We start from the raw sequence: 23,282 nt of genomic DNA on the forward strand, positions 1-23,282 counted from the left end.
ATCTTGTCTCCTGAGGTGTTATTTGTTGAAGTACTGAATAGATATTGATTCTCTTTATTCTACATTTCTTTACATCCCATGACTGCAAATAATATCTGGGAGCCATCAGTAAAAATGAGTATTGTGTCCTTCCTATGCCTGAGTCCTTTGATAGAAATGGGGACTCAGTGTGAACCCATGCACACTGACGCAGTTGATTTTCATTCACGGTGGATGTGTTCTGTGAAGTCACAGTGAGTGCTGAGTGAGTGAATACTGAACTGTTGCTTCCATGGAGGAAGTAAGGGATTAGTCCTGTGAGCCTCCGGTTTCAACATTTCCATCAACTGATCAACACGTATAACCTTGCTTTATGAGTCTTTCTGTTAAAGACTCCTTACTTAATGTACATTGTTGATTTTTTATAATAATTTTTTATTATGTTATGTTAGTCACCGTACAGTATATCCTTAGTTTCTGATGTAGTGTTCCATGATTCATTATTTGTATAAAACACCCAGTGCACCATGCAATATGTGCCCTCCTTGATACCCATCACTGGCCTATCCCAATCCCCCACCCCTCTCCCCTCTGAAGCCCTCAGTTTGTTTCCCAGAGTCCAAAATGTTCAAAATTGTTAACCATCAGGGAAATTCAAATCAAAACCACATTGAGATACCACCTTACACCAGTTAGAATGGCAAAAATTGACAAGGCAGGAAACATCATTGATTTTCTAACATTAAATTCAGCCAACAGCACGATGCCTTATGCCTGAGTGAGACTTCCCTAACACAGGTGTTTTCTCCATAAGGCACATTGCAGCCTTCTTGTGCTTCAGAACGCTAGACAACACCTCAGCACTGCAGTTGGACGCCATTTTAAATAGCAACATCACCAATAAAAGACACAAAAATAGGAAAAATGTGTTACTAAATAGACTGGGATAAGGACACTTGGTTATGGTATGAGAACTGGATCAAAAGGCAGAGCATTGCATTGACTGACCTCAGCTGGGATATGCAGGTTGGGCAATTCAGATTTTTGCCCCTCTGTGCATGTCCACAAATGACCATGAAAGCTTTTTAAGTATTGATTTGAAGGGGTTCAAGCAAATTAGTGAGTAGGTAAATTCGCAAATACAGAATCTGTAAATAATGAGGGTTCATTATATTTTCTGTCAAGCCAAATGAAAAAAAAAAAAAGAGGGGTGGAAATACAAGATTAAATACTGGTAGCAAAATTATTCCAGAATAAGCTAGGATGGCTTTGTGATTTTTGTCGTACTGATCAACCACTTTAGCTTCCAACCTTTTCAAATAATCACAATTTAGATTGATTTAGAGGGCAAAGACATTTTTCCTAAAATTGTGTGTGTCTCAGTAAATACAAACAAAGATACTTCCCTGAAATCTAGCTTGTGCCAAAGAACATCGTGTAGAATCATCACTGAGGGTCGGGTTTTAATATTAAAGTGTTATACACTCTCGGGGTGCCTGGGTGGCACAGCGGTTAAGCATCTGCCTTCGGCTCAGGGCGTGATCCCAGCATTATGGGATCGACCCCCACATCAGGCTCCTCTGCTATGAGCCTGCTTCTTCCTCTCCCACTCCCCCTGCTTGTGTTCCCTCTCTCGCTGGCTGTCTCTCTGTCAAATAAATAAAATCTGTAAAAAAAAAAAAAAGTGTTATACACTCTCAGTAGTTCAGTTTCTTTGTAGAAGTTTTGACTGTTAAATGAGTTGGGTTTTATTTTGTTTTTGATTTAATTTTTTTTAAAGATTTTTTATTTATTTATGTGACAGAGAGACAGCCAGCGAGAGAGGGAACACAGCAGGGGGAGTGGGAGAGGAAGAAGCAGGTTCCCAGGGGAGGAGCCTGATGTGGGGCTCGATCCCGGAACACCAGGATCACGCCCTGAGCCGAAGGCAGACGCTTTAACGACTGCACCACCCAGGCGCCCCGATTTAATTTTTTATACAGTGTTTTGAGGTCTATCAAGTCATTAGTTTCTATGGTTTTGTTTTGGTATATTGCAATTATGCTTTAAAAAATGGTAATGATACTACAAGCTTGAGTGTGTATTGGAAACGGTTCCCATGTGACGCACTGGAAGCAAGTCACGCCAGGGGAGGGCTTCTCCCTGCCATTGCTGGACCGCGAGGCTCCCACCCAGAGTGCAGGCCATGTTGTATTTGGCGGGGACAAACTACTGCTCTTGATACATGCTTTCATGTTATCCAGAGTACTGGCGGTTGTTGGGGCGCCAAGCAGAAAAGCTTTTTCTTAAATCTGGAAGCTGGGTGTCATAAATATTTCAGGCTTTGTGGGCCAGATGGTCTCTGTGACATCCACCTTGCTCTGCTGTTTTTGTGTGAAGCTGCCCTAGATGATACACAGTTGAATGAACACTACTGCCTTACGATAAAACTTTATTTGTAGATAGTGAAATTTCAATTTCCTGTAATCCTCATGTATTGCTAAATATTTTTTTTTTTTTTTTACTTTTTCCCACTGTTGAAAACTATAAAAACCATCCTTACTTTGTGGGTAACACAAAAACAGAGGTTGGGGCGGATTTGGCCAGTTGACTCTAGTTTGCTGACCCTTGTCTTAAAATTTATGTTGTTAAAACTGTGTCATATAACTGTTCCTTGTGTCTACATTTCTAGGTCAAGTAGATGGTTACTACATTCCTTACTTATTTTTTTGTTTGTTTGTTTATTTTTTGTTTATTTTTATTTTTTAAATAATAACATTTTTTATTATATTATGTTAGTCACCATACAGTACATCCCTGGTTTTTGATGTAAAGTTCCATGACTCATTAGTTGTGTATAACACCCAGTGCACCATGCAATACATGCCCTCCTTACTACCCATCACCGGTCTATCCCAATCCCCCACCCCCCTCCCCTCTGAACCCCTCAGTTTGTTTCCCAGAGTCCATACATTCCTTACTTAAATCTGGAAGTAAAAATTTTAGAACATATATATGTGTGTGTGTGTGTGTGTGTGTGTGTGTGTGAATTAGAGGATATATTTGTGTATGTGTATGAATGCATGGTTGTTATTATATATATGTATGTGTGTGTATAGGTATGTATGTATGTATAGGTCAGGCATATATGTGTGTGTGTGTGTGTGTGTGTATTTTACATATATGTAGTCTCTTATGCCTACTAGTTAAAGCAGTTCAGTAAAGAGTCCAGACTTAGAAGTAAAATAGACCTAGAGTTACACCCTGACCCCGCAATGTACTGATTGTGTGATCTCAGAAAAATTACGTAATTACTTTCTGAGTCAGCCTTCTCATCCCTAAAAGGGAATTTACTTACTTACCTCAGGTGGTTGACTGGGGAAAATTACATAATATATGCAAAAGATACCTGAGACATAGATGAGTGCAATATATAAGTGGTTTTTAAATTTTTGAATTTTCCTAAAAGAAAAGACTTGGTATGTTTCTTAAAGAGACCCAAACGTCACTTCTAATATAGACTTCCAGCGTATTCTGTCCTGTTTGATAAAGGTGAGCACGGGCGCATCTGTAAATCAGTTTGTTTCACTTCCTTTTCCTTTTCCAGTGGTGCTATTGGTGCTCTCATGTTATTACTTCTTTCCTCTGACCTCAGTCTTTTTGGCCCTCGACGCTGGCGTTGTCAGACATCCGAGGGACTCCTGCCGGGTTCTGCATACTCGTTATATTTCACTAGAGCAATACCTGTACTTTCAATAGAGTAGTTCCTTATTTGACAAAAACAGACAAAAATATTTTTGCTTTTGAAGCTTCCTTGGTAAGGGCACTGGCTAGAAAAAAGTACAAAATGGAAAACTTGCCAGATAATTCAAGACAAGGAAACCTTTTTATGGGAGTCTAAAACCTGTTTTTTTTTTTTTTTAAGATTTCATTTATTTATTCGACAGAGATAGAGACAGCCAGCGAGAGAGGGAACACAAGCAGGGGGAGTGGGAGAGGAAGAAGCAGGCTCATAGCGGAGGAGCCTGACGCAGGGCTCGATCCCATAACGCCGGGATCACGCCCTGAGCCGAAGGCAGACGCTTAACCGCTGTGCCACCCAGGCGCCCCAAAACCTGTTTTTAAGAAACCTATTTAAAATAGGCCTCCTGTTCTGAGCTGGATGCCTCAACCCTCGTGTTTGTCAGAAGCAGCAGAGTGAATCTCTTACTGGTCAGATGTTCACATCAAGTTAGCAGTCAGTCTAATATCGTTCTATAGCACCTAAATTCAGGTATTTTCATTTAATCATGTTTATTTCAAATAGTAAACTTTTCAGTATACATCAGGCCTACTTTTTTGTGGTATGTGTTGAAACATTTATATACTAAACTATAAACTTGATGAAGCAGCTAATAAGACTTGTACTCATAAGCTCTTTAACTGAAATTACAAAAAAGCGGTAGAAAATGGTCTTTTGAAAAACTTGCTTCACTTTTTGGAAAGAAGCATTGAAGTTATTGCTTCCAAACTTGCAACACATAATCCACCTTCTTAGGTATGATACCTAAATGTGTCATGTAACATTTTTACTGGTATATTGTATGTCAATACATGTGTGTGTGTGCAGTGTGTAGACACATGCCCATAAACTTACCTATGAAGATTATTTTGTCCTTTTTGTCTCTACAGTTAGAGAAACTAAGTTAAGTCAGTGCTGTAATTTGCCAAGCTTTTGAAGTTTATTTTCCAAAATTTCTAATTAACTGAATGGAGCAGTCCGTTGTTCTCTTGCTGAATTTGCAGTCAGATGCTTCTTGGTATCCCAGTTGGAAGACTGAGGGGAGCAGATAAAGTTTCAGAAATAAACCTGTGTTTGGTTCTTTTGTTGTGGCTTCTTTGGCAAGTAATCTTGCTGGGAATCTGAGTGCATGGCCTTGCTGCTGAGTCTCCCTGCCTCTGGTCCAGCAGGGACACTTGTAAGTCCTTTTGGGGGCATCTGTGAGTTTAATGAGCAGGTGGAGAATTGGGTTGAAGGTTGTGTTGGCTGTGTCAGAGGTGTCCTGGTTGGTTGGGTAAGGAAGGTGGAGAAAGATCACAGTCCTATGAGTTTTGTATTGTTCCCACCAGTTATTTGGCCATTGTCTTGTTCTGTTCATTCATTGTGTTCCCTATTTTGTTGGAACTAAAGCTTAAATTTCATAAATTTGTCTAATATTTGTTCGGATCCCTCTCAGAGCTTACAGTAAATATCCTATAAATAGTTGAACAATAGGATGCAGAATCTTTAAGTGTGAAACTTTGAGGGTCATAAATTCTGTGAATGTGATGGATGAAAAAAACAGGTTCAAAGGTTTTAGGGTGACTTATCGAGGTCTCTCATTTCTTCCTCTCCATTCTTTCTCTCCCATTCTTTCATAAGGCCGTGGTCCTGTATTGGTTTAAATGAAGTACTGTGCTTTAAATTTGCACACGGCAACTTCAAAAATAGATCCACATGAACATTTTTATATGTATAGTATATTCTAAGAGTTAGCATATCTCTTCAAATATAAGGATTGTTCCATTTTTATAAGAAGCTTCAACCCTTGTAGTCGATAAAATAAAAATATAGTTTGTTGTGAGAAGGACAATTTTGCATCTGTTCTGTTCATGATGCTTGTCACAGAACTTACACAGAGCTGGGAAGAAAGAGAACACTCTGTGGAGACTTGAATGAATGTGTAAGAGGGAAGGAAGAGGAAGGGAGGTCATTTGGGAGGAAGGAAAGATGAATGAACATGTCTGGTTTTGGCTTTCAAATACCCCTTTCATGACCAGGGCCATGGAGTTCTTGGGCAGCTGTGGTCATGGACATTGGTCTGTGCCGTGGCCTTTGTGACCAGCAACTGGCTGGGTCCTGTGCTGTCCGCTGTTGCTGTCTCCTCCCAGGGCCCCAGCTTTGAGGGCATCTGGAGGGCTCTTTCCGCTGCTTGCTCTCAGGGCTTATCTGCTTTTTGTTCTCTCATTTGTCCTCTTCTAGACCTCAGTAGGGAGATAAATATGCAAGATCCCATTGTAATAATATGTATGTATTCTTCCTTTCTTTGCATCATCAGTGAAAAAAAATATATACTTATGAACAGGACAAAGTTTTTTTGTTTGTTTTTGGTTTTGTTTTTTCATTTCTGTTCTACGTTGGGCCTCTCCTCTGCCCTGTGTGTCTCGTATTTCAGTGCGGTGGCTTCATGGCGCGGGGTCATCTAGTCTGGCAGGTGTTTCTGGGATGACTTCTTTTCTAGGGAGCCCCCTGAGCTTTTTCATTTTGGGCTCTGCTGACTGCTTTCTCCATTTTTACATCCACTGCACACACACAAATAATGCAGTCCTAGGGTTGAAGTATTTGTTCAGGCAATGTGTAGTAGTGAAAAGACCCGGAAAGACTGGGTTTTTAACAATTATTTTGTATCTGAATCTCTTTGTTCTTGAAATATTAATCCCTGAAGAATTTTTGCATGAACTAATAAATAAGATAATGTAGTGATATCTTCCCAGTATATATTCCGTATTATGCACTTAGTAAATGGTAATTTATAGTAACCTTTTTAAGTTAAAATTTTTGTGGAGATAATTATGAAGTCAGGCAGCAGTAAGAAATAATACAGATTCCTGTGTGCATAGTACCCAGTTTCCTCCAATGGTAACAGTTTGCAAAGGGAAAGTATAATATCACAACCAGGTTATTGACGTGGTTGAAATCTACAGAGCTTTTTCAGTTTCCCGGTTTTATTTGTACTTGTGCACGCATGTGTGTGTATTTAGTTCTATAATTTTTTGGTTTTTTTTTTACTGTAGTAAAATACAAATAACATAAAATTTATCATCTTAATCATGTTTAAGTATACAGTTCAGTGGTATGAAATACCTTCTTAATGTTGTGCAACTATCACCAGCATCCATCTCCAGAGCTCTTTCCATCTTGTGCAACTGAAACTCTCCATCTGTAGAATAGTCACTTCCCATCCCCCCTCTCCTCATCCCCCGGCAACTATCGTTCTACTTTCTGTCTCTCTGGATTTGATTGTTCCAGGTAGCTTATATACATGGGGTCATATGGCGTTTGCCCTTCTGTGGCTGACTTATTTCACCCATCATAATGTCCTCCAGGTTTCTCCGTGTCATAGCATGTGTTGGAATTTCCTTCCTTTTTAAGACTGAATAATAATCCATTGTATGTATTTACCCCATTTTGCTTGCCCTTGGTGGCTTCCGTGTTTTAGCTATTGCAAATAAAGCTGCTATGAGCTGCACAGTTTTATTACCTGAGGAGGTTTATGCATCCACCACTACAGTGAAAACCTTAAAGATTCCAACATCACAAGGATTACTCACTTGTGTTGTCCTGTAACCACCCTCCCGTCCCTTCTCCCTCCATCCCTGAGCCCTCACAACCACTAATCTGCCCTCCCTTCAAAAATGTTGACTTATACAATGCTACATAAATGGAATCATACAGTATGTAATCTTTGTGATTGGCTTTTTTGCCCAGCGTAATCCTCTAGAGATCATCCTATCATCAGTAGTGATTCCCTTGGTTTCATTGAGTAGCAGTCCATGCTATGGCTGTACCACAGTCTTTTTTATCATTTACCGTTGAATGCCATCTGAGCTGTTTCCAGGTTTTGGCTACTCTGAGTAAAGCTTCTCATTTGTGTAGATGTTTTTATAGGAATGAAACTTTTCGTTTCTCTAAGAGTGCAGTTGCTGGGTTGTTTTAAGACTTAACAAATTTATCTTGCATGAGCCACCGTCTCCTTGGTGATGCAGGTATGTGTAAATGGAGATGAAAATAATCTCATGTGGACCTTTTTAATAATAGCCTGATAAGAGACAACTTTAGACAATCATGTTAAGAACATTAATAACTTCTTAATGCTTCTTTTTTCTCCTTTAACCTCAATTTCTCTGAAGTGGCTCTACAATCTCAAAAATGTCATTCATTCTGAGAACTTCAGAGCCTATTGCCCTTCTTTTCTTGCCTTACTTTTCCTGTGATCAAACATTTGCTAAAGACCTCTTGATTTTACCACTGTAGAGATTTTTATGTCATTCTGCTCTTAATTCATACCTCTGCCATCTGAATTTCAGCAGCCACAGCTTTTTTTATATTACTAATATAGTGTCTTCCCTGGAATCTCTACCCTATGAGAGGAGCCTCTGTAACCTGGTCACAGCTGACTTTTATAGCTGTAGGTCCCAATACTCCACTTCATGACCATGGCCATGTCTATCTCAGGGCCTTTGCACATGCCCAGGAAGAAGCCTTACTCTCTTTTCTCATTCATATTCAGCTGTTAGGAGAAATGCAACCTCCTCTCGGGAGGTCCTTTTGGTATATATTATTCCGTACCCTGTACTTTTCTTTCACAGCACTTATGGTAGTTTTTTCATTTTAGTTGTATAAAACCCAGGGCCCCACATGGTTCAGCATGGTCATAGAATCCCCTCAAAGGAGTTGACCGGAAAATATATTCTCTTAAAGCAATTTAAGTCTCAACATTGTCTCTGGTAAATGACTTTAAGCCTCTGTCTTCCAAATAGTAGCTCTTAACCATGCTATTACTCCCTTACCAGGTGAATGTTGAGGTGGGATGCTATCTGACTCACCCCTTCCCTGAAAACTGGATTGGGATCTTTTCTATCTTTGTCATCTTAGAACCTGGAACATTGACTGGCAGATATCAGGCGCTCTACTGATGGTTGTTGGGAACATGAATGAATGAATGAATGAATGAATGAATGAATGAACTACATGTCTTGTATGTAGGAGACGTTTGGTAAAACTCCGACAAAATGAGTGAATACTGTAAATCTTTCTTAATTTTCCAGGTGATTTTTGAAGTGATAACTTCTGGACATCAAGGCTACCTCGCTATTGATGAAGTGAAGGTGTTGGGACATCCATGCAGTAAGTTGCCACAACTCTTACACATTTGGGTCCATCATTGGGGACATATTTATGCTACAGGTTAAGAGAAGACACTGAAACCTGGGGAGAAGTTATCTTGCCAGAAGAGTTCCTGACAAGTCTTTAGGTATTGCTTTGTTAGCCAGAAGTCCAAAAACATCTATTTCATGTGTCATTCATTGTATGTAATGAAGATTAGGAATGGGGACTAATGGGCTACTTTGATATAATCAGACATCCTTGCAGTGATCTGTGGATTTCCCTTTTAAATAGAAGAACAGGTTAAACATTGAGAATCTGTGCATTTTTCTGCTAAATTCAGTGTATTACTGGCCTACTTTAAAAGAATATGACCCCAGGGGCGCCTGGGTAGCACAGTCGTTAAGCGTCTGCCTTCGGCTCAGGGCGTGATCCCGGTGTTCCGGGATCAAGTCCCACATCGGGCTCCTCCGCTGGGAGCCTGCTTCTTCCTCTCCCACTCCCCCTGCTGTGCTCCCTCTCTCACTGGCTGTCTCTGTCAAATAAATAAATAAAATCTTTAAAAAAAAAAAAAAAGAATATGACCCCAAACAGGTCTGGGATCTGTGAAATACAACAAATCTACCTAAATCACTTAGAGATTCCAGAAATGGCCTGCTCTTCATCTTTTAAAAATTAATACTTTAAAAATTCCAATGAGTGATAAACACACACTTTTCTTTTTTACTGTTCAGTATCAACAGCTATTAACAGGCTGTCATATTTGTATCTGAACCATTGTCATTAAATCAAAATAAAAAATTACATGTAGCCAGTCCTGTTTCTCCCCTGCCTCCTCTGGGGCCACCACTGGGATGAGCTTGCTGCTGCCCCCTCCATCTGTAAGGTTCATATTCCACAAGCAGTAGAAACAGATGTAGCTGTTTTAAGCAGAAAAGCTTTGTATAGAAAGGGAATTAGTGACAAATAGAATCACGGGGAACATCGGTGATCTAGGCTCCAGTAATGCGTGGGAGCCAAAAGGGAGACTCTGCAGCCAGAACCATGGTGACTGCTATGCCTGAGGGGCCATCCATAGGGCAGGGGTGCTGCAACCTTGCCACCTGCCGGAATATTTGTCACCGTCTCTGTACCTTTGCCTCCCCGGCCTTAGACTCAAGACCTCGAGTGGGATTGTCAGGGTTGGCAAGCTAGAACTTATGCTCATTCCCTTGCTAGCGATCGGGGTCATCTAGGCAAGCCCACTGTGGCTTTTTCGCCTTCTATCCTGGGAGTCAGGCCAAGACTTTTACCAAAAAACATACAATGGGGCATTTCCCAACCCCAGAATAGTACTTTGAGAGCTTAACAACCAAAAAGCTGCAGATGTCTGTGTGTGGGCATGCGTGTACATGTGTGTGCATGTGTGTGGGGATGCATGTAGGTGTGCTTTTCCCCATAATCACTATGTGATTCATAAAAAAAGTAAGAAAGTAATGTTTCCCTTTTGTAAATTCTAATGAATAGTATCCAGCTCTCCAGATTACTCTGTATATTTTTTCTCCACTTAGCATTATGTTTTTAAGGTCAATCCATGATATTCTATCATAGGAATATATTATATTTTATTTCTCTATTCTTCCTTGAACATTTAGCTTTTTCCCCCAGTTGTTCTTCATGACAAACATGGCTGCAGTGAACATCCGTGGGCGTGCCTCGGTGCAATGTACAAGACCCTCAGTAGGGCATATTCTTAGAAGCAGGATTGCTGGGATGTAGGGTAGAAACACTTTTAGTTTTACTAGATGCTGCCAAATTTCTATGAAAAGTGTCTGAACCAGTTTATAGTCCCACCAGCAATGCATGGGAGTTTTATTTTCCTTATATCCTTGCCCAGAATTGATATTGTCAGACCTTAAATCTTTGGCCATGTGAGGGAAGGCAGCCTGCTTTATTTTTAGGGTCCCCAGCATGAAGGAGAGACTGGCTGGTTCATACATGCCTGGATTTCTGCCGATGGTCCCTACCCACATTCCTGAGAAAGTGGTTATACCTGCAATGATATTAAAGATACACACATTTGCAGAAGTGTCTCTGCTTTTATTGCCTGGATTGAAGAGATCATGAGCTCATTCCCTGTGGTAGTTACTGAGAGCCTTTGTGGTCGTCATCTGACGAGGGTATCATGGCACAGTCATCTGATTCCATCCAGAGTGATTTTGCTCTCCCTGAGATCTTTCTCTGGTGCTCAGAGCTTGCCACAACACCAAAGTTCAAACACCGCAATCATCTTGCTCCTTACTGAGGCAGACGTTACTTCTGTAACACATCGCATTTGCCTTCCTTCTGTCAGCAGGACTGGTGAGTTCAAGAAGAATTTCTCCCCTTTTTTTCTGAAAAGGCAGGAAAACGAACAATGCTGTACCTAATTGGAACAGCAGGGCAAATTTAGGAAGCGGAATATAATTACCTGGTTGGAACTTGGCCAGATCCTCAGAGTAATAGCCTTGGGCTTGGAAAAATGCCATGGGGTCTTCTAATGTACATAAATGATCCCACCTCCGATTCACCTCTTATCAGGAGGTTAAAGAAAATAGAGGAATGATGCATGCCTACTATGTGCTGAGCGCTCCCATTACTCAGAGCAACCATCGCCCCAAGACAGATGTTTTTGCCGCCGTGCTGCAGATGCAGAGGATGAGGCCAAGTTTGCAGGGGTCCGTCCTGCTGTCTGTCCAGGGTTTGCTCTACATCTGGCCATCTGCCAACAAAGTAGCTCCTGATGCGTGGCTCCTCCCATTCCGCAGGATTTGAGTCATTGTCTTCAGTAAGATACAAAGGCGTACTTAATGCTTGTCCTTCTATCAGAGCCTCCCGAAATGTGTCTCCTGCAGTTCTGTTCATTCCTTCCAAGCTCAGCTGCCTGTAGCCACAGACATGGTGTTTATGGTCTCTCCTTTGGAGAATACTGGTGCCGATACCTAATTGGCTTTGCAAACTGCTCTTAAGAGACACAGAATTGCAAAATGGGCTCTCTACCAGGGTGATGTATGGTACAACAGCATTTTGAACTGTAAGCTTTAAATGGTTTTGATGATGGCCCTTCTGTAGTTATTTTTTCCTGAACCTCTAAGTTTATGGGGAAAACATGCAAATAAAGATTTTAAAGAAGGCAATAGCTTGGTCTTAAAATGTAAAGCTTTGCAGGTAATATTTTAAGGGATTTCCCAGCAATATTTCTGAATAATAATCAATTATTTTGAAATCGTGATGGTCATTAGATTTAAATCCTAAGGGAGCATAAATATTTCATATCTAAAACTACGCTTTCCAAAAAGATGCAAAACTGCTGAACTTATTTACTTCCCTCTAAAGGCTCCTGTTTCGATTCATATAGGTTTACGAGTAGGCATTTCAACATTTTTTTTAAAGTACTTGTTCTGTTAAGAGTATACAGTTGCTCATAAAATTGATTTTAATGTCGTGACAATAAAATGCAGGATCAGCATGAAATGTGGATATGGCTGTGCGGAACCAGCAGCTCGATGGCTTAAGCCCCCTTCTAATGAACACAGATAATTTTTGTATTTGGTATGCACACTCAAAATATATTTTGAATTTGGTTCAGTAATCCTAGTAGGAGAACCTGAAGAAGCATTTTGTCAGCTTCATAATGTCTCCTATTTTTAAGCAGGTTATAAGCTATGCATGTATGGGTGTTTCTGTTATCACCTTGTAATGCTGGCATGTATCTTTATGTCTTACAAGCCATGCAGCATTTTAACAGGTTTATTGAGAAATAATTCATGTTATCATACAATTCACCCACTTAAAGTGTACAATTCAGTGTTTTTAGTATATTTACAGTTAGTGAAACCATCACCATAATCAACTTTAGAATATTTTCATCACCCCCAAAAGAAACCCTGTACCCACTCTTGCGTCAAGTCTCCATTCCCTTGGCCTCTGCCCCGTAGGCAATTACTAATCTACTTTCTGTCTCTATAGCTTTGCTTGTTTTCTCAGAGTTCATTTAAATGGAATCATACAGTACATGGTCTTTTCTGTCTGGCTTCTTTCACTTCCCACAACATTCTGTGGTTCATCCATGTTCTAGACTGTCAATACTTCATTCCTGAAGCTGCGAAATAGTCCATTGTATGACATACTTCAGGTTCTTTACGCGTTCATCAACTGGTGGAGGTTTGAGTCGTTTCTAATTTGAGGCTATTGGGAATAACACTGTGACGAACATTTCTGTTACAGGGTTTTGCGTGGACATTCGTTTTCAATTCTTTTGGAATCATACTTAGAAGGGGAGTTACTGGGTCACAGAATATGTTTAGCATTTTGGGTGACACTGAAATTTTTTATCAAACTGGCTGCACCATTTTACATTCTGAGGAGCAGGGGTTCTTGCCAATATTTGTCATTTGTCTTTTTTTTTCTTTTTTTTTTTTTTTTTACCTCCATGGCTTTGAAGTGGTATTTCTTTGTGGTTTTGATTCCCTAATGGCTAATTACGTGAAGCTTCTTTTTGTCTGTTTATTGGCCACTTACGTACCTTTTTAAAGAAATGACTATTTAGATTTTTCCCCATTTCTAATTGAGTTATTTATCTTTTCTCCTTAGTTTTATTGAGAAATAATTGACATACATCACTGTAAAAGTTTAAGGCATCAGCATGGTGGTTTGATACACATTTATTATGAGATGATCACCACGATAGGTTCAGCTAGCATCCATCTTCTCATATAGATACAATAAAAAGATACAAAGAAAAAGAAAACAAATGTTCCCCTTGTGATGACAGCTCATAGGATTTACTTCCTTAACTTTTCTGTGTATCACACAGCAGGGAGAGCTAGTCATCGTGTTGTACCTCACATCCCTAGTATTTATTTATAACTGGAAGTTTGTTCCTTTTGACCACTTTCCTCCCTTTCACCTCCCTTTCAGCTCCTCCTCTGGTTACTACAAGTCTGATCTCTTTTTCTATGAGTTTTTTTTCTTGTTTGTTTGTTTCCTTTTAGATTCCATATGTAAATGAAATCGTACAGTATTGGTCTTTCTCTGACTTATTTCACTTAGCGTAATGCCCTTGAGGTCCATCCATGTTGTCACAAGTGATAGAATTTCCTTGTGTTTTATAACTGAATAATATTCCATTGTATATATGTTCCACAACTTCTTTATCCACTTATCAGTTGATAGAAACTTAAGCTGTTTCCATGTATTGGCTGTCGTAAATAACGCTGCTGTGAACACGAGGGTGCAGATATCTCTTCCAGTTAGTGTTTTCAGTACCTTTGGACAAATTGCTAGAAGCAGAATTGTTGGATCATAAGGTAGCTCTATTTTTATTTTTTTTTTGAGGACCCTCCATACTGTTTTCCAGTGGCTGCACCAATTTACATTCCCATCAGTATTGCCTTTTCGCCACATCAATACTGGTATGTGTTACCTCTTGAATTTTTTTTTAATTTATACATTTGACAGAGAGAGACAGCCAGCGAGAGAGGGAACACAAGCAGGGGGAGTGGGAGAGGAAGAAGCAGGCTCCCAGCGGAGGAGCCCGATGTGGGGCTCGATCCCGGAACGCCGGGATCACGCCCTGAGCCGAAGGCAGACGCCTAACGACTGCGCCACCCAGGCGCCCCACCTCTTGTATTTTTGATGCTGGTCCTTCTAACAGGCATGAGGTGATATCTCATTGTGGTTTTAATTTGCATTTCTCTAATGACTAGTGATGTTGAGCATCTTTTGTTTTCATGCACCTATTGATCTTTCATATATTTTGAAGAGATATCTATTCAGGTCCTTTGTCCATTTTTTCATTAGGTTATTGTCATTTTTTTGCTATTAAGTTGTATGAGTTTTTTTTATACAGTTTGGATATTAAATCCTCGTCATATATATGGTTTACAAATATTTTTCCCATTCCATAAGGTTGTCATTTCACTTCATTGATAGCTTATTTTGTTGAGCAGAAGTTTTCAGTTCGATGTAGTCTCACATGTTTAATTTTTGTTCTTTTCTTGTGCTTTAGGTGTCATATCTAAAGAGTGATTATTAAGATCCATGCCAAGGAGCTGTATTCCTTTGTTTCTGTCTCGGAGTTTCAGGTTTCAGGTCTCACATTTAAGTCTTTAATCCATTTCAAATTAATTTCTGTGTATGGTATAAGATACGGGTCAGATTTCATTCTTATACATGTGAATATCCATTTATCCCAGTTCCATTATTGAAAATACTGTCTTTTTTCCATTGAGTATTGACTTCCTTTTTTAAAATCAGTTGACTGTGTATGCTGGGTATATTTCTGGGCTCTCAATTCTGTTCCATTCGTCTGTTTCTCTGTTTTTATGTCAGTACCATGCCATTTTGATGACTATAGATTTATAGTGTAGCTTGAAATCAAGAAATGTGGTGCCTCCTGCTTTGTTCTTTCTCAGGATTGCTCTGGATATTCAGGGTCTTTTGCGGTTCCATATAAGTTTTAGGAGTGTTTTTTTTTTTTTCTACTCCTTAAAGAAAATGCTACTGGAATCTCAGTAACATTTGCATTGAATCTATAGATGGCTTTTGGTAGTATCGACATTTTAAAAATATTAATTCTTGGGATGCCTGGATGGCTCAGTCAGTTGAGTGTCTGCCTTTGGCTCGGGTCATCATCCCAGGGTCCTGGGATTAAGCCTGGCCTCAGGCTCCCTTCTCAGTGGGGAGTCTGCTTCTCCCTCTCCCTCTGACCCTTCCCTCTGTTCGTGCTCTCACTCTGTCACTTAAAAGAGTAAATTAAAAAATCTTTAAAACATAATAAAAGTAGAGCTACCTTACAACCCAGCAATTGCCTACTAGGTATTTACCCCAAAGATACAGATGTAGTGAAAAGAAACGGTGCATGCACCCCACGTTCATAGCAGCAATGTCCACAATAGCCAAACCGTGGAAGAAGCCGAGATGCCCTTCGACAGATGAATGGATAAAGCAGATGTGGTCCATATATACAGTGCAGTATTACTCAGCCATCAGAAAGGATGAATACCAGCCATTCGCATCAACGTGGATAGAACTGGAGGAGCTCAGGCTGAGTGAAATTAAGTCAAGCAGAGAAGGACAATTATATGGTTTCACTAATATGTGGAACATAAGGAATAGCATGGAAGACCACAGGGGAAGGGAAGGAAAACTGGACAGGAAGAAATCAGAGAGGGAGATTAACCATGAGAGCCTCTGGACTCCAGAAAACAAACTGGGGATTACAGAGGGGAGAGGGGTGAAGGGATAGGATAACAGAGTGATGGGTATTAAGGAGGGCACGTGTTGTGATGAGCACTGGGTGATATACGCAGCTAATGAATTGTCGAACACTACGTCAGAAACTAATGATATACTATATTCTGGCTAACTGAACATAATAAAAAATAATTAAAAATAATAAAAAATAAAAATATTAATTTACAGTCTATGAACACGGGCTACCTTGCCATTTATTTGTATTTTCTAAAATTTTTTTCATCAGTGTCTTATAGTTTTCAGTGTAGAGAGCTTTCACCTCCTTAGCTAAATTTATCCCTGTGTATTGTATTGATTTTGATGCTATTGTAAATGAGATTGATTGCTTTATTTCTTTTTCAGAAAATTTGTTGTCAGTGTATAGAAATACTACTCAATTTTATATGTTAATTTTGTACTCTGGGACTTTACTGGATTCATTGATGTAATAGTTTTTTTGTTGAGTCTTTAGCTTTTCTTCTATATAAAATATGTTATCTGCAAATAAGGATAGTTTTCTTTCTTTCTTTCTCTCTCTCTCTCTCTCTCTCTCTCTCTCTCTCTCTCTCTCTCCCTCTCCCTCTCCCTCTCCCTCTCTCTCTCTCTCTCTCATTCTGATAACTTTTATTTCTTTTTCTTGTCTGATTGCCCTACTTAAGACTTCTAGAACTGTGTTGACCAGAAGTGGTGAAAATGGCAATCTTGTCTTACTCTAATCTCAGAGGAAAAGCTTTCAACATTTCACCATTTGGTGTAGTATTATCTGTGGGCTTGTCATATGTGACCTTTATTGTGCTGACATATGTTCCTTCTATGTATAATTTGTTCAGAGTTGTTATCATGAATGGATATTGAATTTTGTCCATTGCTTTTTCTGCATCTATTGAGATGATCATATGATTCTTTTTCTTCATTCTATTAATGTGAAACAATCATATTGATTGATTTGCATATGTTAAACTACCCTTGCATCCTAGGAATAAATTTCCCGTGATCAAGGTGTATGATCCTTTTAATGTGCTGCTGAATTGGTTTGCCAATATTTTATTGAGAATGTTTTCATCTACAGTCATCATGGATCCTGGCCTGTAGTTGTTTCCTTTTGTTTTGTTTTTAGTAGCATTCTTTTCTAGTTTTAGTATCAGGAAAATGCTGGATTCATAAAATGAGTTTGGGACTATTTCCTCCTCTTCTATTTTGTAGAAGAGTCTGAGAAGGATTGGTGTTAATTCTTCCTTAAATGTTTGGTAAAATTCAGTGGTGAAGCCCTTTAGTCCTGGGCTTTTCTTCATTGAGAGATTTTTGGTTAACGGATTCATCTCCTTACTCATAATTGGTCTATTAAAATTTTCTATTTCTTCAGGAATTAGTCTTGGTAAGCTCTATGTTTCTATGAATTTTTTTTCCATTTCTTCTAGGTTGTTTAGTTTGTTGGCATAAAAGTTTTTCTTGCATAAAAGTTGTTTTTGGTAGCCTCCTATAACCCTTCGAATTACTGTGGTATCAGTTGTAATGTCTCCTATTTCATTTACAATTTGTTGCTTTGGGTCCGCTCTTTTTTAACTTGGTTAGTCTACCTAAGTATTTGTCAATTTTGTTTATCTTTTGAAAGAACGAACTCTTAGTTTAGCTAATCTTTTCTAATGTTTTCTGTTCTTTGTTTTTTCTGCTCTAATCTTTGTTGTTTCCTTTTTTCTGCTAACTTTGGGCTCAGTTTGTTCTTTTTCTAGTTCTTTAAGATGTAGAGTTAGGTTGTATATTTAGGATCCTTTTTGCTTCTTAAGTAGACATATATGGCTACGAAGCTCCCTCTTAGAACTACTTTTTTTTTTTTTCTTAGAACTACTTTTGCTGCATCCCACACGTTCTGATATTTTGTTTTTCCATTTTTGTTTATCTAAAGAAATCTTTTCTCCCCTTTTAATGTTTCTTTGATCCATTTGTTGTTCAGGAGGGAGTAGTTTAATTTCCATGTGTTCATGAATTTTCCAGTTTTCGTCTTGTTATTGATTTCCAGTTTCATTCCGTTGTGGTCAGAAAAGATTCTTGGTACCATTTCAATCTTCTTAAATTTGCTAAGACTTGTTTTGTGGCTTAACATATGGTCTATCCTAGAAAATAATCTGTGTATGCTTGAGAAGAATGTATATTCTGCTGTTGTTGGATAGAATGTTTTATGTATGCTTGTTAGGTCTGTTTGGTCTATAGTGTTGTGCAAGTCTGCTGTTTCCTTAATGATTCTGTGACCACATGCTCTGTCCATTGTTGAGAGTGGGGTGTTAAAATCCCCAACTATTATTATGTTACTGTTTATTTCTCCTTTTGTTTCTAGAAGTTTTTGCTTTTGTATGTCGCTGCTTCACCATGGTGTACATACATCTTCTTGTTACTTCTAATTTTTATAGCTCCTTGATGTAGTAGGCCCCTTTGTCATTACATAATGACTTTCTTTGCCTCGTTTTATCATTTTTAACTTAAAGTCTGTCTTGTCTAAGTATAGTTACTCCTGATTTTCTTTTCTTTTTCTTTCTTTTTCTTTTCCTTTTTCTTTTTTCTTTGGTTACCATTTGCTTGAAATGTCTTTTTCCATCTCTTCACTCTCATCGTATGCGTGTCTTTTTTTTTTTTTTCCATGTTCAGCTAGCCAACATATAGTACGTCATTAGTTTTTGATGTAGTGTTAAACGATTCATTAGTTGTGTATAACATCCAGGGCTATGTGTGTCTTTAAGGCTAAAGTGCTTCTCTTGTAGGCAGCACGTTGTTGGATCTTGTTTTTGTTTTTTATCTTTTCAGACATTCTGTGTCTTTTAATCCATTTATATTTATTGTAACTATTGACAGGAAAGAACTATTTCCATTTTGTTAATTTCTTTCTGGTTGCTTTGTAGATCTATTTTTCCTTGTTTCTGATTCTGGTGTCATTTTTGTGTGTTTCGATGTTTTTGGTTTTAATATGCTTTGACTTCTTTGTTTTGCTCTTTCGTGAATTACTACAAAATTTTTCTATATAATTCCCATAAAGCTTACATAAAATATCTTAAACTTACAACACCCTATTTTAAACTGACAACAACTTACCTTTAATAGAATTTGGAAGCTTTACAATTTTACATCTCCTCCTCCTCATACTTTAGGTTATCACAAATAGGTTCTGTTGTTAAAATTTATATGTTTTTTATATTGTGTAACTAACAACAGATCATTCTATTTATAGTTATTTTTACTATATTTTTTAAATAACTTTTAGAGCTGTAAATGAGTTATGTACCACTATTACCATATTGCAAAATCTAACTATGACTATAAATTTACCATTACCAGTGAGATTTATCCTACCTTTTTATATTTTTATGATGTTAATTAGCATTCTTTTACTTCCACTCAAAGAACTCCCTTTGGCATTTTTTTTTATTAAAGTATAGTTGACATACAATGTTGTATTAGTTTCAAGTGTACGACATAGTGATTAGATAATTCTGTACGTTATTCAATGCTCACAATAAGCATAGTTACCATCTGTAGCCATAAAAAATATTAAAGTATTATAGACTACATTTTTTATGCTGTACTTTCATCCCTGTGACTTGTTTACTTTAAAACTGGAAATTCATTCCTCTTAATCTATTTCATCCATTCTCCCACTCCCCTTCAGCAACCACCGTTTGTTTTCTGTACTTATGAGTCTGTTTCTATTTTGTTTGTTTTGTTTTTTGATTAAACATATATGTGAAATCACATGGTATTTATCTTTTTTTGCCTGACTCATTTGACTTAGCATAATACTCTGTATATCTATGCATGTTGTCACAGATTAGCCCCACCAGTTCCCAGCAGTCGTGCTCAGGGGTTCCCTTTCCTCCACATCCATGCCAACCCTTGTTATTTCTTGTCTTATTCATACTAGCCATTCTGATTGGTGTGAGATGGTATCTCACACTGTGGTTTTGATTTGTGTTTTCCTGATGATCAGTGATATTGAACATCTTTTCATGTGTTTGTTGGCCATCTGTATGTCTTCTATGGAGAAATGTCTATTCAGGTCCTCCACCTATTTTTAATCAGTTTATTAGGTATTTTTGGTGTTGAGTTGTAAGAGTTCGTTATATATTTTGAATATTAACCCCTTATTGGATATATCATTTTCAAATGTCTTCTTTCATTTAGTAGGTTACCTGTTGAAAAAGATTGAAAACAAAAACCCACATGCCATATATTACATAAAGTGTATATAAAATCCAGTACTATGGTATTTTACTACTTTTGAATATGAAATAAGTTAGCAATTTTTTTTTAACATTTAAGAAATGCTGACTTCATAATATAGCATCCCAGGTTCAAAATCATTCTTATTTTATAAAATAAAATTATTTTTTTCCCTCACTGATTTATTTGCATATCCACATATTGCTTGCCTATTTCTAAATTTAGATTGTTTATGAAGACATTATAAGCAGTATGAGTAAAATAAGAATAATAGTGACAAAAAAATAGAATTGTTTTCTGAATTACATTCTGTTGAGTAATGACAGATCACATGCTTTGACTGAGAGGCGCATGGTATTCAGAACTGACATTTCATTTTAAACACACAGGAACCTAACTTGGATTTTTCTCCCCCCAAATATCAGTCGTTCTTCTTTAAGATATGAGTGACTTATAAAAGTTACTTGTATATAGTACCTAACTTATTTTTCTATGATAAGAATGTTAAGTCTGTTTTGCCACTTGAAAAATTATTTCACTAAGATCCATCTTTATCTTTCAAGCAAAAAAAAAAAAAAGTTTGGTCCTGTAACCAGTGCAGAGCAAAGCTTCCTGCTTCTATCATAAGAGTTACTTGGCCTCTTTGGCCCTATACACACATTCGTATAATGGGGATGATAATAACAATGATGGTTAACTCAGTGGGGTAAATGTGAGGATTAAATGAGTTGATGAACATCAAGAACTTAGAACAGTGCTTGGCACATTCTAAGAGCTCAATAAACGTGAGCTGTTATTACTATTTTTAGGCACTCCATCCTGATGGATCCACTAAAATAAGTTAGCAACAGATTAAGTAGCTAAACTGATCGATTACTTACGTGGGGTGATTTAGCAACGTCCATCTAAAAATTTAAAAAGAAAAATGTTTGCAAAATGTACTGTGTCTCAATGTGGGCAGTCCCAGGCCATTCCTTAGGCAGAGGTTGGCTTCCTTGTTTGTGAAGACATGCTACAGGAATAAAAGAGTTGATTGATTGTTCTGGCAGTTTGGGAATGCCTCCAGTTCATTTCAACCTATGCCATTACATTAAAATGCAAATGAAAATAAGAAAGGGTCAGGACCCAGTCCTCTTTTGCCGGCTTCAGTCTGCACTTTGATCTCGCAAATTACCGTTCTTTGATTTTGTTGTTAGCATTTTGTGCAGGCTTTGAAGGATCAATAATATGAAACATCTACAAAATGATTTGCATCGTGGCCAATAGTTCTTGGCTTTGAGATCAAAGTTTGATTTGAGATTAATACCTGAAAATCTCTATTCTTTTAACAACAGTTTTCTTAATAAGAAGCAACAGAATATGGCAAAGATGAGAAAATAGGAGAGTTGTAGTAAAAATCCTGTTTGATCTTCATGGAAGATATTTAGTTTTTAGAACTCCTGCAGATTTTAGAAGAGAGCTGGCATTGCATTTTGAAAGGGTATCCAGGAGACGAATGGGCCTATAAATTTGGAGAGAGAGAAAGAATTTTTCTCTTTGAATATGGGATAGATTGAAATTTTCTACTCTAACGGTGCTATACCTGGTGTTACAATTAAGATAGTTTGGCAGGGTTCTGAGCATACAGCTCAGCATGGGATCAAAACTTTTCTGGCTGTAGAGCTTTTTTTCTTGGGATCTTTTCCAGTTTCCAGTGATAGATTAGTTATTTTAAATAGTAATGAACATTTTTGAGGGTACCAGGCACACAGAATACCTTCCTGGCTTCATCTTGTTTAATCTTTTTCCCAACCCTATGTGATAAGTACTTTTTTTTTTAGTACTTTTTTTTTAAATCCCTGTTTTACAAATTATATATATCCACTAAGACTTGGGTTAAAGAACTTTTGCTTCTGTTCAGAGGTAGTAAGGGGCTGAAATATTGATGCTTGAATGTTTGAGCACATGTGGCAGAAATCCAAATCTTAAAATAGTGTCAGCCTTCCCATTTGAAAACACTTCTAGAATTCACATCACTGGACAGGGAGGATCCAGGCATCTTAAAACTTTGGAAAGATGATATAGGCCTTTAACATTTATTGAAAAAAACTTACAACAGTATTATTAGAAATTTTGACTTCTGTGTTCTTAGAAGAAACTGATCTGGATAATAGAATTCCACAGTCCTTTTGTCTTGTTCACCCTGGTGGATGAGTTACTATCTTCCATTTAGGTCAATTAATTATCTTTCATCTGAAAAGGAGAAGTTGCTTATAAAAGTGTTTATGCTTAATAGGTTTGTATTATGTGTTCATCTGGTTTTCATTTGAGTTGTGGCTTTTATTATCTTAGCTAGATTATTTTTTTCTGGCAGTCTTTCTCTCAACTAAGCAATGCTATTTCCCAAACCAAAGACAGTCCATTCCAGGGAAGGGCCCTTCCAAAATACAATTTGAACAGAGGTATAAATTCCTTAGACCTTTAACCTTACTGTGTGAGTAATATGCACTGGCAGTCTTTCAGAAAGCTGTATTAAAGATCAAAATACTTCTACAGGAAAAGTAATAACTTTCATTCTGTCCAACAAATCTTTAAGAACAGGGGCAAAGACAGACTTTCACATAATCATATCTTTGGCCTCCAAATTAAAAATGTAAGTTGTATCCTAACAAACAACCCCCTGGAGGCAGTAAGTATTGCTTACTGTATTGATAAATGAGTTTTTCTGTGTCTTTCTTTTTGGTTCAGTTAGCCATTGCTTGAAACAGAACCTCTAGGAAAGCAGTCTTCCTGAGGTGGGCTTCCCAGTGGATGAACAGCCCAGTGGCAGAACTAGTGACAGTTCTGATATTCACATTATTTATTATTATTAAGTCAGCTGATAGAGCAGAGTACGTATATTTCATGAGCTTCTCAAGACAGATTACAGAAATTAATACTTGGTATTTTTGATGGTGTGGTGAAAAGAGCTCTTTTATAT

General features: G+C 37.9%; 1 protein-coding gene across 1 annotated transcript in view; it reads left to right on the forward strand.

Annotated features, from left to right (window-relative positions):
* PTPRM (protein tyrosine phosphatase receptor type M) overlaps positions 1-23,282 on the forward strand; it is a 749,396-nt gene that overhangs the window by 304,640 nt on the left and 421,474 nt on the right. Inside the window, exon 5 of the mRNA XM_040632384.1 lies at positions 8,806-8,884. Within this exon, the coding sequence (XP_040488318.1) occupies positions 8,806-8,884 (79 nt within the window). The remainder of the gene's footprint in view (positions 1-8,805; positions 8,885-23,282) is intronic.

Source organism: Ursus maritimus, unplaced genomic scaffold (genome assembly GCF_017311325.1).
Source record: "Ursus maritimus isolate PB19 unplaced genomic scaffold, ASM1731132v1 scaffold_18, whole genome shotgun sequence".
In the NCBI taxonomy this organism is placed as follows: Eukaryota; Metazoa; Chordata; class Mammalia; order Carnivora; family Ursidae; genus Ursus; species Ursus maritimus.